Raw genomic sequence first — 17194 nt, 5'->3', positions numbered from 1 at the left:
GCATGCAAACAAAAGAACACTAGCACTGGGAGGTAAGTCCAGCACAGTAGTCTTATCCTTGAAAGGAAAATCGAAAATATTGCAAGAATGTGATCTTAAAATATAGAAGGGAGATTTCCCAAAATTATGAAACCTAGGAGCCCTGCGCAATCTGAGGCCTAAACTAACTGGGAGAATCCCATTAAACTTTCTTGTCAGTAGCCTAATTCTGTTTCATGCTCTTTGGTTGGCATTTTCAATCCTGGATGCCTGAAGTCTAAGTCTAGATGTAGGCCTCAGTTCTCTGGGAGCTTTAAATACTGAGCACATCAGAGCTGAAGTAGGAATTAAAGTGCCTTATTTATTCCAAGAGCATCGTTTGGACAATCTGTGGTTGCAATGCCCCGAAGTTCGTTGAGTTCTTTCCTCCACACTGTTTCATGCCCTAATCAGTCTTCAGCCAACATCAACATTTCAACAGGTTCTGCCGCTTCTGATCATTCCCAGTTTGCTATTATCACTCCATTTCTCCAGCAAAGCAACCGGCATTGTGAGAGAAACGGTGCTTATGTCATCGTTCTGTTTGTTCTCTTGTGACATTTTCCCACTACTTCGGTGGATGTTTAAAAGGAACACATTTTTAATTTCCTTTCCTTGCTCCAATGGTGTAGTGCAATAAAACCCCCATATGTCACAACCGCCTACAACTGGGCAGTCTATTGCATGCAGTGCCTCCAAACAACCCAACACGTCTTATAGATTCATAGATGTTAGGGTCGGAAGGGACCTCAATAGATCATCGAGTCCAACCCCCTGCATAGGCAGGAAAGAGTGCTGGGTCTAGATGACCTCAGCTAGATGCATATCCAACCTCCTCTTGAAGACCCCCAGGGTAGGGGAGGCTCCCTTGGGAGCCCGTTCCAGACCTTGGCCACTCTAACTGTGAAGAAGTTCTTCCTAATGTCCAGTCTAAGTCTTGATCTTCAATCAATATGAAAGGCAGAGGTGGGACCAGGCCAGGGTTTTGGCTTGGAGCAGCCCTTGTACTCTAGAGAAGCTCAGCCCAAGATGTGAAGGACTCTCTAGGTTGATAGCATCCTACGAATGCTCTTAAGGATGACAATTGGTTCAGGTGTCCTGTTACCCTTTCCCATGCATCCTGTCAATCTGCCTTTTCACCTTCATGTGCAGTAGTTGATTTCCCCTCTTCCCAATCCCGCATGTACCTCTTGTTCCCATCTATCTCCTCATTATGATCCTTTCTGTATGATATATATCCTTTTACCCAACTCTCTTGTCCTTCATCCTTTCTTCTGTCTCTGATCCACTGAAGTCTTCTCTGCCCTGAGTATCGTTCTCTCTTTCCCCGTTCCTTTTACACTTCTGTTCTTTCATCTCCAGCAGTGTATAGAAGTTTTAATGAAAACCACCCTCAATATAGTATTCCCTGCAATATTTTTGATCAAGGGTTCATCAGGTGCAATGGCTTCACATTGAGGTTTGCAACAAAGGTACAATAAAAGAAGATTATCAATCTGAAGTACAATACAACTCCTTGCGTTTAGTTCCTTTTTTTCCGTGATGCATTCATGGTGATCAGCGTAAAATAAAATAAATACACCCTATTCCATTGTGTTGTCTGAGCTTTTAGTTATTCCCAGAGTACAGGTAGAAGAGAGCAACCATCTGAATATTGCATATTGTAGTGCTAGCTGGATTTGGAACTACTTTGTCGTTAAGTTTAATCTACAGTAAGACTGCTGATCTTAACTCTGCATGTACTTTAATTTTCATATTGCAGTCAATTATTCTGGTTTTCAAAGAGAAGGTTTTAAAAAAAAATCATATCTAGCTATCTAGAATATGAAGAGAGAGACACTCTCCATGTGTATTATTTTTCGCCTGTGCTGCTGATAAGGCAAGTATTCATTATAGTGATAAATCAGCATTAAGCTGGGCTGAATGGACTCAGATATTAAAACAAAGCCAACGTGAGCCTTTCTAAAAATAAAAGCTCCTTGGTTGCATTCTACTAGATTGCCCTGTATAATGGGAGTTCCTTCAACTGCAGAGATTTTTTTTTAAGCACTGTATTTATTGGAGAGCTACTCAGAGTAGAGCTGTGATTTGGGGAATAGCTTATTAAAAGTGAAGTAGAAGAAGAAAAAGGTAGCGTAAACCAGTAGACAGAGCCCTGACTCGGGTCTTTATAGATGCCGGGTCTGTTCTCAGGCCTGCTTTGTGATCCTAGGTGACTCATGTTGCCTCTCATTCCCAAAATCTATCTTGATTATTTAGATTTTAAGCTGTTTGGGACAGAGACTGTAGGTGTTCGTATGGGATGTAGCATAATGGGGCTTCAACAAGCTGGTATAAGATGAACAATAAATATTAAAAATGAAAGCCCAGGGGATAAATCAATGCAGCATATGCACTTGTTTACTTACTTCCATTGGCTGAATCCCAAGGTTTACAACTTAATTGGAGTGCGAGGGGATGGCACATCTCGCTGTTCCCTGCTGCAGTTGCCAATTAACGTTACTCTCTTTTCAGGCCTTCAGAGCCTTTATATGTCTTCCCCTATGCCTTTCTCTCTTGTCTCCTTCCATGCTGCAAGTATCTGGAAAAAAAGAAAAAACCCAATCCCGAACACTGCCTGAAGCCCAAATGAGGTTTAGTACCTCATTTTTCTTTTAGGCCAAAGCAAATTCATCCCACCTCTTTCACTACCAGCTTCCCCCTGCCAAAGCTTTCTGTGCTCCGGTTTGGGCCCCTCACAATTCAACCTTGACTTCCATGTCCCCGCTTCCTCTGCCAAACCAAAGACCAAAAACCTCTATCTAAAAGCAAGATGAAATAACCCAAACTTCCAAGCTGATCCTTCCTCATTATAAGGAAACTAAGGTCTCGCCTCCATCCTGCCTTTCCTCAGAAGCTTTCTGGATGAGAGGTCTGCCCTTTGTTCTCACTGGCTCTACCTGCATGGTCTCATTCTTAGTGTCCATTTTAATGAGACTGCTTTTCCACAGGTATTTTCTTGCTGCAAGAAGTGAGACACCTTTTTCTCGACCTTCCTGTCACCATATTAAGTCTCTTAAAGGATAATCATCCGTTCCAAGGTCAAAGCTGTCTCCAAATATTTCTTTTTCATTTCTTCCAAAGAATTTATCATCTTCTACCACTGAGCTTGTTACTTCTCCAGCGAGTCTTTTTTCTTCCCTACATTTGATTCTCAGGGATTTCAGCTTCCAGAACTATTTTTATAAGCATGACACCAGCTCTGCATATCCCTTGACTCACCTAGTCTCAATATTATCCACCTATCTTAATTCTGTCAGCAGCTAACTACAGTGCATAATAAGCTTGTGCTATGCTGAAGGCTTCAAGTGCTGGTCGAAAACCCCTTTGACTCCTATCTCTGAATCTGTGACAAGCTTCTTTAAGCCAATTATTTGCTCCCTTCACAAAACCAAAAATCTTTGGATTGTCTGAGGCTCTGAAACAGCCTTCTCCTCCAGTTTCTCTTGTCATAACTCTGTCTATTGACCTCTCCTCAATAATACCAGAGTTAGTTTGAAGTTTGGGGTGGTTTTTTTTTTTTCTTTTTGCCCCATTGGCAAAGTTTCTAGCTGAAATCCACATTCATGCATGACTCTGATCCTGGATGAACTAGTTCAGGACTTTTTTTCCCACTGTCTTATCAAATTTGAGAGAATATACATTTTGTTGGCAGACTTTTTTTTGCTATGGGAAAGGAAGCACTTAGCTGCCCACCATAGTAATGGTATTACTGAACCTGAAAAGAATAGAAGAGAATAAAATAAAGCAGAATATTACCTCTGTCCCCTTGCATCACTTATCACCCACATCCTGTAATCTTCCGTCTCGTAACTCAAATTCAAGAGGTAGCCGCCTGCTTCCATGAATATAGCGTACTGAAACAGGGGAAGGGAAGTCAACTGCATGAAATGATGAGTGCCAGACCTATCCTTGTTTCTCCCAGTCCTGTAAGCTTTCATCTGAAGGTACACAGGAAGGTTAACACAGCCGAGCATCAAAAGCCAGATTCCATTGTACTCTGTTGCTTCAAATACTTGATCTACAGAGGATATGAGTCTGCTGTGGCTCCCAGCTTGAAAACTTGGCTCTTTAGAAATTCATACTTTAACTCTGGGTTCATACCTTGTGGTGACCAAAATGATTAGTTTTGTTCATGTTTTGTTGGTACAAGGTGAATTTTAACAACTAAGTTGCTTTTATTTCAATATGGTGGCCCAAATTCTTTTCTACTTAGCAGATGACCAAAGTGTAGCTGGCGACCACCTCCAAGTTACTCAATTGCAGTATGGGAGCACTTCTGTTACCCTCAGACTGCCCCTATTATAGGAATAAGATTACTCTCCAGAGACACATGGACATCTCCCTTTTCCTATGCTGGTGGCACTTATGCTTCTAGAGACGTAATAGAATCACTCCCACATTTTAAAATTGGTCACAATGGATATTTATAGACGTGCTCCAGGAGGCAGAGGGGTGGGGGGGCGCTTTAATTAGAGTGGCTCTAATTAAATTGCCTGGAGTGTCATGTGTATCAGCGTCCCCACACTGAAAAATGGTGGTGGGGACACTTTAACTAAAGCTCATTGAGCCAGCTTTAGCTTAAGGTGCCCCCGCCACCATTTTTCAGCACGGGGACGCTAATACACATGATGCTAGAGTCTATTGGAGCATGGTAATTAGCACGCTTCAGCAGATTCGATTACTCGAGTCTGCTCTGACACATTTTAATTGCAATGTGTCGGAGCAACCTCTTTGCATGTGTATAGGCGCCTTGCCCTTTGTTTGTGTGGTAGCTGTAATGGACTTATACTTTCGCTGACATTAAAGGGTGGTGTTGAGTGCAGCCTGCAGTCCCATATGGCCATCCCATCCTCTACGCTGGAGGATGACCTTTGGCCTTAGCAGCCCAACCCTACATCCCTGCATAACAATAGCAGTTGCTTGACAGGGCTCATATCCTGAACCATAGCAGACTACAGGGCCTTAACAGGGCAACTGTGTTGCCTGGCAGGACAACCTGACTATATTAACAGTGGCATTAAGAGAAAAAAATCTGGCATTGCTCTTCTGGAAATCAGGAACAGAGACTCACCCAAGTAGAAAGGAATGGCAAGACGCATTTAACCTCATTAGTTTCAGTAGGGCTGACTTTGTGCAATCCATCAGTGTACAGATACATTAGAGGAACTAAACTATTTCCACATCTCATTTACATAATGGATGGGATGTGAAATGAGTCCTATGGAAGAGAAGAGCCCTGGAGGCACTAAAGTTTATCACAATACGTAAGAGTTCTTTTAGATCATTGCATTAAATTTCCACTAACAAGATAACAAATTAATTGTCTGTATTACTGTACTAACCCAAAGCGGATAAAGTGTATGATTTCAGCCGGGGAAGGCAGCTGTTTAAGACAGCTTGGTGGTTATAGAAAGAGGCAGTAGAGATTAGTATGTCTTGCAGCATTTGTGTGCCAGGATGCCAACCCTCCTCCTGTCCCTTTAGAAAATCTGGCTCTTCTCTGATCTGATGTTGGACTTCAGCTTTATTAGTGAGGTGAGGGAGAATGAGCAAATCAGCTGTATCAGACAAGCCTCAGGACATCCAGAAATTGATCATTCTGCAGAAATAAGCACTCTGTGTTTATTAGCTGGGAGTTCATCACTATCACTTCTCTTTATCCAATTCCTAAGAGATTTCAAAGCTATCATCGTGGCATTAGCTCTTCTGACTGTACTACTGCAGATAAAGATCGGAAGATCTATCTAATGATGGCTTTCTCTCTCTCCAGAGTTTAGCACTATCCTGTTAAAGGACAAAAAAAAGCTGGAAGAAAATTGCTCAGGTGAAATAAAGTACAGTCTTGCTGGATTCAAATTCCACCTTTCTGGCTGGCAGCTAGAGGCAGGGTTTTGGAGGGGGTTATTTCCCCTATGGGCACTCAGGGTTATTCAGGGGAGAACAGCTTATAGGGTAGAGCACGTAGCCTTTGTCCCTTGCAGAACATGTAGTAGTCTGAAGGCATTTACATAGTAATGGAATAAGCAGGAAAAAAGGACCTAAACCCATGTGACAGAGTTGTACATTGAAAGTGGAATTATTTTAAAATGATAACGTATGTCAAGTAGAAGCCATGGAAATGAATTCCACAAGTTGGATAGGTAATAACATTACTTTAAGAAGAATAATTACTTTCCTGAACTGCATTTATCACACAGTAATTCAGTTCTCTCTTCTGCATATGACGCCATGCCAAACTTTTGACCAATCAGCGTTTTTGTTTAAGATTTATCAGATATTAGATTTTCTTTTGGTTCTATATTCAAAAGGAAACAGTAATCAAAATGCAAATAATTTGGCCCAGTTAATATTTAGATGTGTATTACCATGCAAATTTATTGTATAACTAAATTGAGAAAGAGAAAAGAAAACTGTCTCGACTGTCTTCCTGGACAAGTTGTGCGATGCATAAACAGATAAAATACAGAAATGGATTCTTAGCTCGCTGGGTTGTGTGAAATCTAATGCAGCGATCCCTCGGGAGAAAACCAGCTTCCCCAAAACCTGCTCTACCAGCCCTCCACTGGGCAAAGCCACTGGTTTGACTTTATAACTCGTACCAAGGTAGGACTGCAAGTCTCCTGCCAGGGTTTCATTGTACTAGGAGATGGTACTAGGAGATTGCAACAGCAGCAAAGGACACTGCCCCAAGGAGCTCATCATAGTTTGAGAAAACAGGTAGAAAGAACAAGCTGTGCAATCACCATCCAACAGGAAGATAAAGACTGTCATTGAACATAGCCAACCCGGCAGCACCTAACACAATGGGACCCAGCTTGATTGCTGTCAGATGGTGTCAATGTAATATAAATGTTGATGTACAACAGTAAGTACTGATGTGAAGTTAGTACATTAAGTACTACAAGTAGCATGCCTACAGTCTTGCCAATGAATGATTGGGGTGTGTCCCCACAAGTGGGAACGTGTGTTACCCCATGGGCATGTAGTAACGGCACATCTTGTGCTGCTGCTACTTGTGCCCAGGCAAGGAATGCCTGTGCCACGCGTGCTCTGGCACACGGCAGGGGACCCTGGGTGGGGTAGGGAAGGCTGGGGCCAGCAACTGTGCTGGCCTAGCAGCCTTACCTGGGGCCCTTGGGCCTCCAGGAGCTGCAGCTGTGGCGATCCTGCAGCTGGGAGCTTGGCCAGCACCTGGAGTGTGGCTCTTGCCAGCCAGGCTCTGGTTTTGGACAGTATGCACTGTTGCCATATGCGTCATCCCGCTTTTTCTAGGCATGGGTTTTTTTGATCTCCCAGAGTCAAAAAAAAACCCCATGCTGCAAAGTAACCATGTGGGGAATGCCTACATTTCCTGTGTGTGTCATGTGTGGCACTGAAGATCGGTCTGCGGTGCTGCATACTGCACATCTGTGCTTGTCTGGACGCACCCATGAAGGCCATATTTGTATCAAAATGTTAGAGGAAGCTTACTTGTCCTCTCACTCACTCAGGTTTTACATCAATCTGCCTACTTTATCTTCAGTAGTGCTATTACTAATTTAGTTGTGTGTAAAACAGAGAAGAGTCAGCCTTTTACTGTTTATAGCAAAAACCCTTAGATCAAAAACCCAGCAGTGTTTCTCATCTGGATTTGTCCTGCCTTTTGCCGTTGGGCAGGTATTGATCTGTTCCCCCTCTGCTTTGCCTTGTTTTGCTTCTTTGTATGGACACTTATTATGATCTATGATGTTAGCAAGCCTCTCAAGACACAAGAGGCCAATCTGATCTCACTTTACACTGGTCCGTAGGAGTAGACCCATTAAGTTCAACAGAGACCCAGTGGGATAAATAAAGTCATAATCAGGCCCAGAGTTTTTAAGGTGTTCTGACTTTGTTCTTGGATGCAAACAGAAGCAAAGTATAAAATACGGTAGGATCCCACATAGGGGTGACGTTATGAGTTCTCATTGGCAAAGTTTGAAGCCAAGAAGGTAGGATGCAAGCAGAAGCAAAGTATAAAATATGGTAGGCTCCCACGTAGGGGTGATGTTATGAGTTCTCATTGGCAAAGTTTGAAGTCAAGTGGGTATTTGCCACTAGATTTCAAGGTAGACTTGTAGGGGCCCCTTGTATGTGAGATCTTCTGGACACAACATACAACTGGGAAGAGCTGAAGGTGGGAGTGACATTCGGGCTAGCCTAGTCCACCAACCTGGGAGATTGAAGACTTGGGTTCTACTCAAGGCCCGGCCATTGACTCTCTGAGCCATCCCAGCAAATCACTGGGCCTCCCTTACCTTCCTTAAGGTTTCCCTTTTCGTAACACAGAGTTGGTAATGTCTATGAAGCAATTTGAGATCTGTGGATGAAATTTGATGATTTCCATTTGCTTCCCAATAGACGCCCAAGTCCAAAGGTTATTTCCACTTCCAGGCTCAGACTTGATTTGCACCAGGGTGAATTAGACAACTGAAGGAGCACCTTACGTGATAGCTTAAAAAAAAAATACTAGCGATCCTGTTGTGTGCCAGTGATGAATGGCAATTGGACAGCATAGTCTCTGAAGTAATTCATTACATTTGTAACTCTTCCTTTTGCGAGGAGGATTTTCCTCAATGATTTGTATAACCTTGCTAAACCCAGATAGGTGGTAATTGAGCAGCAACCCCTTCTTCAGAAGAAACAGAATAAAAATATTGGAAATATTGACTCACCCTGAAGGCAGTAAGCAGCACTTTGGTCTTTGACCTTTAAGCATCCTAGGATAGTCAATAACCTGGCTGTTAGATGCTGTGCCTGCCACTGATTTTGATTTGGGAGTAGTTTAACCTTGAACCAAAATCCAAGTAACCACGGCAACAGGAAGTAGGCCTCTCCATCCAAGGAGTGGGAATCCATAAATCAAGGTCCCTAATGCAAACACTGTGTGCAGGTAGAGATTTGAGAGGATAAGTGGTTTGTGAGGGATTACCTTTGAAAAATGAATGACTGTCCCTTGATATGCTGAAGCAGAGTTTCACAGAGGCTTTTTTTTTTATCAATAAAGGTCAACAGGTTACAGCTGCATGTTTTCATACAGCTCTTTATATAGACCCTTCAGTTTAATTATACCCAGATGTTGAATTTATGAGGCTGTTAGCATTATTATGTGCCATATGTGTACATGCGTATATGTGTCGATATGCGTATATTTATACACACACACACGTGCGCTTTTTACATGCACGCACACTACATTTCTTAAGGTTGCAAAGTCAAATTTAGCAAATGCCAGAATTGAGGTTGCCTGTGCAATCTTAATTGGCCTCCTCTGTGCCTTTGCATTGTGATGCAGACTTTAAATACAAAATCACGGGCTATTTGTTTCCCGGAGCAGTGTTGCTTCATTCATTACATGCTGCTTACTTTAAGGAGCAGCTTTTTAATATCTTATTTTCTTCTCATTATTCAACGTGTGTCTCTACATCTTATTTACTGCATGTTTTCAAATGTTGCTCTGAATACCAAATTATTAATTTCCTCGGAGGTTTCCCTCTGATGTTCATCCCTATTGTGTCTGAGTGCTTTGCAGATATTAATAATTTGACTTTCACTGCACCTCCGTGACATGAAGGGAATATTATTATCCCCATTTTATGAATGGGGGAACTGAGGCACAGAGCGATTAGGGTCCCAAGTATCCAATTTGAGACGCTTAGAATCTGATTTTGTTTCCGAGTGCTTAGCATTATATAGCATTGTCTATATTCAAAGCACAGCTCTCCATGACTTCAATTGCAACGGTGAATGCTCAGAGCTTTTGCAACCAGACACCAAGTCAGGCACCTAGATAATGAGGAGCGCACAATTGGTGACTGCCTGTAAAAAGTTTGGTATAAGGTCCTTGCAGAATCATGTAAGGAGCTGTTCAGCAGAGGCAGGGGTAGAATACAGCTCTCCAGGGAGGCGTTCAGCTGCCTTAATCATGAAACCCTCTTTTCTCTTCCTGCAGTCTCCAGCCTCATTCACTGCAGTTTATCTGACCTCTCTGAGACGTGAGGCAGGGGTCCTATAGGCAACCGCATCCTTTGCTCCCAACCCCTGATTCATATCCGGAGCAATGAATATCCAAAAAAATAAAAGGGGGATCTGATATGTGATCTAATACTCTATTATAATACATACACATATAAGGTAGCCAAATTAAGGTTCCATAAGCAACTTTCATTTTCACTTCCTCACTTTTGATTTTGATCAAAAGAAATGCAACACTCTCGAACTCTTGGTTCAGAGATGATACCTTTTATGAGACCAACTAAGAAATTGCAAACAAATTATCTTTTCCGGCAAGCTTTCGGGTGTACGTGCCTTTCCTCGGGCTCAGGGAAATTTAAAGGTGGTAAAAAGTCCCCATAGGTGGAAAATAAACTTCATTTTTGCACAGAGGAAGCTGAAGGTGGAAATCTCTGGGTCCAGGCAAGTGTTTTTGTGAGTTGCTGTTTGACCTGCAGATCACACAGGATTCCTTCCCTGGTGGTGTCCAATGGCAGAAAGGCAGGGAGGTGTAGAAATCTTTCTTTTTGTTCAGCAATGCAGTTCAAATCCAAAACTGGCTACAATTCTGATTTTGATAGAGAAGCTTTATATTGACTCCCAGGGCTGAAACTTTTTGACGCACTGCACAGAGCTCTGCTGCATGACCCAGCAGAGAAACTGATAGCAACGGTAGGTTGTTATCCACAGTGTGGACTAGAAAAAAAGTTGGGAAGAGGAGAGACATTGCTATTTGGTTTTACAGATATTTGCAGGGAGCAGAAAGGTGACAAAACTAAGGATTTTGAGACATGGGTGAATATGCAAATAAGTTGCTATAAGATAAATGAAGGAAGGGTTACAATGGATCAGTTATTCCATGATAGCTGTCCATATGCATGCTCTTACGCCTTAGCAAGAGAAAATAATACATGATATCTTAACCCATGGGATAACATATACCATGGGATAAGATCATGCATACAAATAGTTACTGTGGACTACACGACATGTTGTAAACCTCCACCTTCATTTATTGAATGATGAAGTATCTGTGGGCCCATGCCTTGGTTCTGTTTCAGCTTCAGAAGGAGAATCCAGTTGGTAATGTAGACTCTTCTGCCTCGTGATGCCCTCTTTAGGCCTCATTCTTTTCGACCTGCCCATCCCAGTTACATGTTTCCCTGACCCTAGTCCCTTTTGTGTAGCTTAGTTAGTCTACCAGTCCCAGTCTATGCTCCGCAAGCATCTCATCCCCCTGTGTGGTTTTTTCAAAGGTTTCCCTTTGAGCAAACATTTACAGAGATGGCAAAAGTCATATTGCTGAAATACCCGCTGCTAATTTTGACTGCCTATTCCACAGCCACAAAGACTTTCCTCAAAAGAGGTCATCAGATTGTTTTTTTAACATGGGGAAAACATTCTACTTTTTTTTCACTGATCCCATCATTAGAGATGTCTGAGCCAATCTGATCAATTTAAAAAATAAAATCAAACCAGACTGAGACAGCTACCCAAATTCCCAATTAAAGTTTGGCATACTTGTAAGCAACTGAAGACAGGGTCTTATACTAAATGGTGTTAACCTTAATCATAGGTGGTGCTACCAACCACTTCTGTGATATACACCTTTCTGTCCAGAAGACCTCATATCTTTGGCGCATTGTTATTGTTCTGATTTGTTTTATGCTTATGCTTTTGTTGTTCATTCTTTCAGGCTGTTAGCACAACCTTGGATGTTGAAAGGGCCATTATCTTTGTTATGACCTCCCAGCCCACTGTTCACTTGCAAGGGTAATTTTTTCTAGGAGGATGGTTCTTAAAAGGACAGTCAAAGCCAATATGTTTAACGTCAGAGAATCAAATTCTGAGGTGGTTCTTCCATTTTATTCAGTCCTTACTAGGTAAAACACCCAAGGGCTCAAGGGATCATAACAGAAAGTTTATCAGTGAATGTCGTGAATGCAAGAAAATGGGAAAAAATACTGAACAGAGAGTTGGACCTGTCTGTCTTTATATATATTTGTTTGGTTTGTGCAAAAAAAAGGCTCTGTGGGATTATGATGTTGCCTTTTGCTTTTTATAGAGAACAGGGAGTATATATCTTAAGGCAAAATTGTTTTTAAAAAAGATATTAAAATTGTGATCCTTACTAATATCAAAACCATATTACAAGCCTGTACACTGTCAGTACATGGAGACAGCAATAGATACCCGGCACATATTACTTTAAGATTCATATATATTCAGCCATTTATTTTTGTCTTTATCCCAGGAATTGCAAGTCCCCACTTGAAAGCAGACCAGGCTTCACTTCATAGCAAAATGGAAAGTTCTGCCTGTAACATGATGACCAGAAGGAAACCAGCAGCTGTTGAAAGTGTTGCAATGCCACCAACTCCAGTATTATCTCTCCTACCTTCATCATCAGCAACATCCGAAGCAGGTAACTATATCTTTGTCTGCCCTTCTGTTTCTCTATCCGTTCGCTAGGGGGTCCAATTAACTGAACAATTTGTGCATGCGCTGCTCTCACCAACCGATCGCAAAGATGCACGTCCAGCATAATGATCAGTTTTCTAATTGCTATCCTGTCTCAGCACTTCAAGTCCTTATTATTCAAACATTGATAATATCACAGTAATAATGAAATAAGTACCATCAACATTTCTAGTCCAGCAGGGGACTACAACTCAAGACTTTTGGGTTTCATTTTCAATTCTATTGCTCTTTTCTAACTATATAGCTCTTTTCTTGGGATAGTCCTATCCCTCTAGTATGCACATACTGAATACACAATAAATGTCTAAGAAGCAATTGAGTAATCTTTTTGTATCCTTGAGTGACTTCAGTGTGATAATGTAGGGGAAAGCATTTAATGCAAGAGACAGGAGTTTAAAAATAGATGGGAATAAGTAGGTTCATGGCTGTCTGCTCAATGGACTTTTCTAATCCAGCCATGTGCTGTGATTCTGTTGTAAATTAGATCATTTCTTGCAATGGTTTCATTCTACATCAATTTAACCGTTGGCATGGTTCTCAGGGAAGGATCACAGGAGATGGATGTTGCACTGTGTCTTCAATGTGGTGAGACACAGGCAAACCCCAGGCTCTGTAATAGGGAATCTGCCGGGCACTGTCTTATGCTGAGATCTCCCGCTGATCAGAAGTTTCAAAGCCTTGCTCTGCCTCAGTTTCCCATTCACAGAGCAGGCCTTAAGGTTGGTTATTTCATAAATAACCAGTTTAATTAGTAAGCTGTGGAAAGTGTCTAAATGAGCATCTTGAAGAAATAATGAAAACCAACGTTTCACATTTAAAGTGGTTTCTATCGAGATAAATATAATATCAAATATACAGGTATCACCGTTTAGCCCTTTAATAATTTCCTGTATATAAACTAAGGGGAGATATGTTTTCATGCAGTGGAGAATGAAAGCGCACAGATATTTTATGATCAGTCGCAAGATGAAAGTGCATACTGCACTGCATAGTTCACTCTTTCCATTTTCAGAAGTCTAATTAAATTGTTGGTTTATCTGTAGCCCAGATGTTGCGATAATTTAGTGAAAACTAAAAGAAACTGTGTTAATGGGAAAACAGGACAGTGCTGTGGGTTTCCTGTAATTAATGGGAAGCTCTTTGAAAACTTCTTGATTCAAACCAAGTCAACAAACTAAGGCCAGCTGTTGAGCAAACAGTCTTCCCTGTACAACTTTTTTATAAATGGCCTCTGGCAGCTCCAAAGAGATCTGTAATGACAGTCGTTAAGAATGATTTTACTGCTGCAGACAGGCAAAATTATCCAGGATAAAGTGAAAGGGGATAAGAGTCAGGTGCCAAAATAAACTTGGATCTACCTGTGCTCATCTCCTCTTTTAGCCCCATGCAGAGTAATTCAGCTGTTTTAAACCAGCATTGCAAATACCTAACTTAAGTAAAGATTTCCCCCTCTATGCCTCAGAAGCTGTTTCCTGTGTCATGGTAATCCTCTATGACTTCCTGGCAGGCTTGAAGCCATTTGAAGTTGTCTCTGTCAGCGAGACGGGACAGCGCCACATCTATGTACATGGGAACCTTCACAGGCCATTTTTGCAATGTGTGAAAAAATGTTTTAAGGGTAGTATTGGTTGGAACTGCTTCTTTTTAAAAGTCCTTGTGTGTTCAATTGATGCAGCCAGTTGGGGTTGCCGTATGCAATGGGAGAGGAAATGACGGAGTCAGTTTGAGGGATCAGTGACTCTACAGAATATTTCAAGGGGCCGCATCTGAATCAGAGTATTTGCACAGGGTAAAACATTATTTGTGCAGAGGTGTCTCTGTTGGTTCTGGGTAGACACCTGGGTTCCTATCTTATGGAAGATGTCTATCCAAATTATCCATACTTTGAGAGGGGGCGCTCACTATGACAAACCCATCAAAAGGCCAGAGCTCTTAACTTATGGCCTGTAATGATCTTTCAGGAGGGAGCTTGGAAGTCTTCCCAAAGGCTTTCATCCTGGTATCACTTCACTGATGCCTGAATCCTTCCATCTGTTCCTTTTCAACGGTTTTCTTCATAGCAGAAGAAGTTCTTCTCCACCCCCCACCTCCAAGTCTTTGGGCATTTCCTCTTGCGAGGATGTCCTCAGACACTTCCCCACTGCCCTTTGCTGGTGCTGAATTCAAATTCTCTGTAAGCCCAGCTGAGATGACTCCATGTTTGAGAAGCAGTGGCATTGTTGCCCATCGTCATCTTCCCAAAGCAAGCAAGGAGAGGAGGACAATAGGAGGCTGACATGGAGCGGTTGTAAGTTGAGTAGAGACTGTGGTTTGAGGCAGGTAGACAGGGTCTTACCAAATCATTTAAAAGCTTTAAAAAAGGTTGAGTTGAGCACAGAAGTAGAATGAAGGTACAGGCTGGCTCTTCCCGTGTTTGTTCCTGTTCATCTATCTGAGATGTCAGTGCACTTGATGGGTTTGATTCAGGCCTCCAGGGGAGCAGTGCACTGCCTGTGGGAGCTGAAGAAGGTCATGCTTCTTGCTCAGGGGCAAGGTTCATGCTGTGCCAGTCCTTTGGATGCTACAGCTTCCTCCCTGGGCCCGCACACAGAAGAGAGATTACTATTGCCCCTCCCCATCCTCACAAGTGCGGGGTGAGTTATGTGTGTAGAAACTGGAAGAAAATGTTCCTCCTCTTACAAAATGCTCATGTGTGACATGTAAAGTAAATACAGGAAATAGGATACCTAAAGAACGGCTGAACCCAAATGCGAATGCTAATCACCCTGGGTCCAAGGTTCAGGCAGATTTATTTGGATAAAATTGGAGAGCTTAACTCATATAATAGACCACTGCTCAAGTTTTTTTTTTCCAGCTCAAATGTTGCACAACACACTGTCTGGCAATATGAAAACATTACATACTGCAGTTTGCTCACTGAGGGCTTCCAGATGAGTCGATAACACATAATGGCTCACTTCGCATTTTGGCAATTGTATTTGATGTATTGATATATATATACATACCTCATCAAATCTTTCCTTCAAATGTCTCGACTATGCCTCACATAAAATACTTGCAAACTTCCTCCAGACCCCCAAAAAGGTAGCTTGACTTGAAAAAGTAAAATAGGCCTGGAACATTAAGGAGATCCATGCTTATCGTTGCTAGAATATCCACCCAGTTCATATGCTGTATTTGTCTTGCCAGCTCAATGGTTTACCAGGTAGAAAGGGTAAAGATATTACTGGCACCATTTCATGGGCAGCCTGAATAATCTCAATATATTTACAAAAGTAAACCAGAACAGAAGTATGCTTGCAGATGGGAGAAAATGATAGCATGCAAAGAGAAGGGGCAGACCTATTCTACCTTGATGCTGGGCCCTAGAGCTCTTCTTTGAAGCATCCCCACCCACTCCATGCTCGCCAGTTCCCCCAGGTGAGGCACTGTGTCTGGATGAATAAGGGGCCAAATGTGTGCTTAGTGCGTCTCATGGGCTGTGTCTCAGGTGTACTTGCTGGCACGTGCTCAGTAGGGATGTGTGAAGCTTCGGTTCCTGATTCAGTTTAGTGGAGATTCGGCCCAATTCGGTGGCCAAATCTCCAAATCTGAATTGAATCAGAGGACCCTTTAATCTCTCTGAATTGAATTGGAGGGATTCAGTGATTCGGCCTTAGACACAGCTTTAAATGTTTTTTCTACGTACCTCTAGGTACCAGGCAGCTCATGAGCACTGCGATGCTGGGGCACATGAAGTGTCCCACAGGAGTGTGGGGTGCTCCTGAGCATGCTCAGCAGCAGACCCAGAAGTGGACCAGAAGCACTTCCAGTCCACTTCCTGGTCCACTGGAGATCGCACAGCGTCCCCCCCCCCCAGTCTTCCTTGGCTCAGTGACTGGTACCTCCTGGGTCCAGGTGGGGCACCCGGGGTCCCCCTGCAGCCAATCCCTGAGCTGGTAGGGGGCAGGGGGGGGCCCCCAGCTGCTCCCCAGTAGACCTGGAAGTGGACCGGAAATACTTCCGGTCCACATCCGGGTTCACTGCCGAGTACATGGAGGCCCCCTCCCCGCACTCCTGTGGGATGTTCCATGTGCCCTAGCATCACAGCGGTCACAAACCATGCCCGCTACTTCAAGGTATGTAGAAAAAACTTTTAAAGCTGTGCCTGTGTCCGAATTGCTGATTCACCGAATCAGCATCGAATCTTCAGATTCAGATTTGGCCGAATCGAATCAGGGACAGTGATCCAAATCAAGGGATTGAATCACTGTTCCTGATTCGAGCCGAATCCAAATCCGAATTGAATAGGACCCATTTTGTACAGCCCTAATTGCTCACCTCTGCTCTGGGAGAACTGCATAGCCTCATTTCTGGGATTTGTTGGGCACAGAATGGGAGCAAGTACCAGGCATGGTCACAATGGGTTTCACAGGTGCTGCAAAAAGCCAGGGTAAACAGGCCCAATGTGGGCATCGGCCTACCAAGTTAGCCACTACACAGTCCATACCAGAGACAAACATCACATCCTCCAAAGGGACTTCACCCAATATAAGGGGGAGAAAAGCTGAGGATGGTGTCAGACATCTTCTTTTTGGGGACACCCATAATGCTTCTGATAGGACAGGAATGAGCTCAGTTCAGTGGCTGAACAGACGACTTC

At 42.8% G+C, this 17194-nt stretch overlaps 1 protein-coding gene across 1 annotated transcript in view; it reads left to right on the top strand.

Moving 5' to 3' along the window:
* Nucleotides 1-17194, top strand: part of SETBP1 (SET binding protein 1) — a 337678-nt gene that overhangs the window by 311613 nt on the left and 8871 nt on the right. The window contains exon 5 of the mRNA XM_019495945.2: nt 12326-12496. Coding sequence (XP_019351490.2) covers nt 12326-12496 — 171 coding nt within the window. The remainder of the gene's footprint in view (nt 1-12325; nt 12497-17194) is intronic.

Source organism: Alligator mississippiensis, chromosome 3, assembly GCF_030867095.1.
Source record: "Alligator mississippiensis isolate rAllMis1 chromosome 3, rAllMis1, whole genome shotgun sequence".
Lineage (NCBI taxonomy): Eukaryota > Metazoa > Chordata > Crocodylia > Alligatoridae > Alligator > Alligator mississippiensis.
Note: the sequence above shows the minus strand (reverse complement) of the source record. Positions and strands in the feature narration are given on the sequence as shown.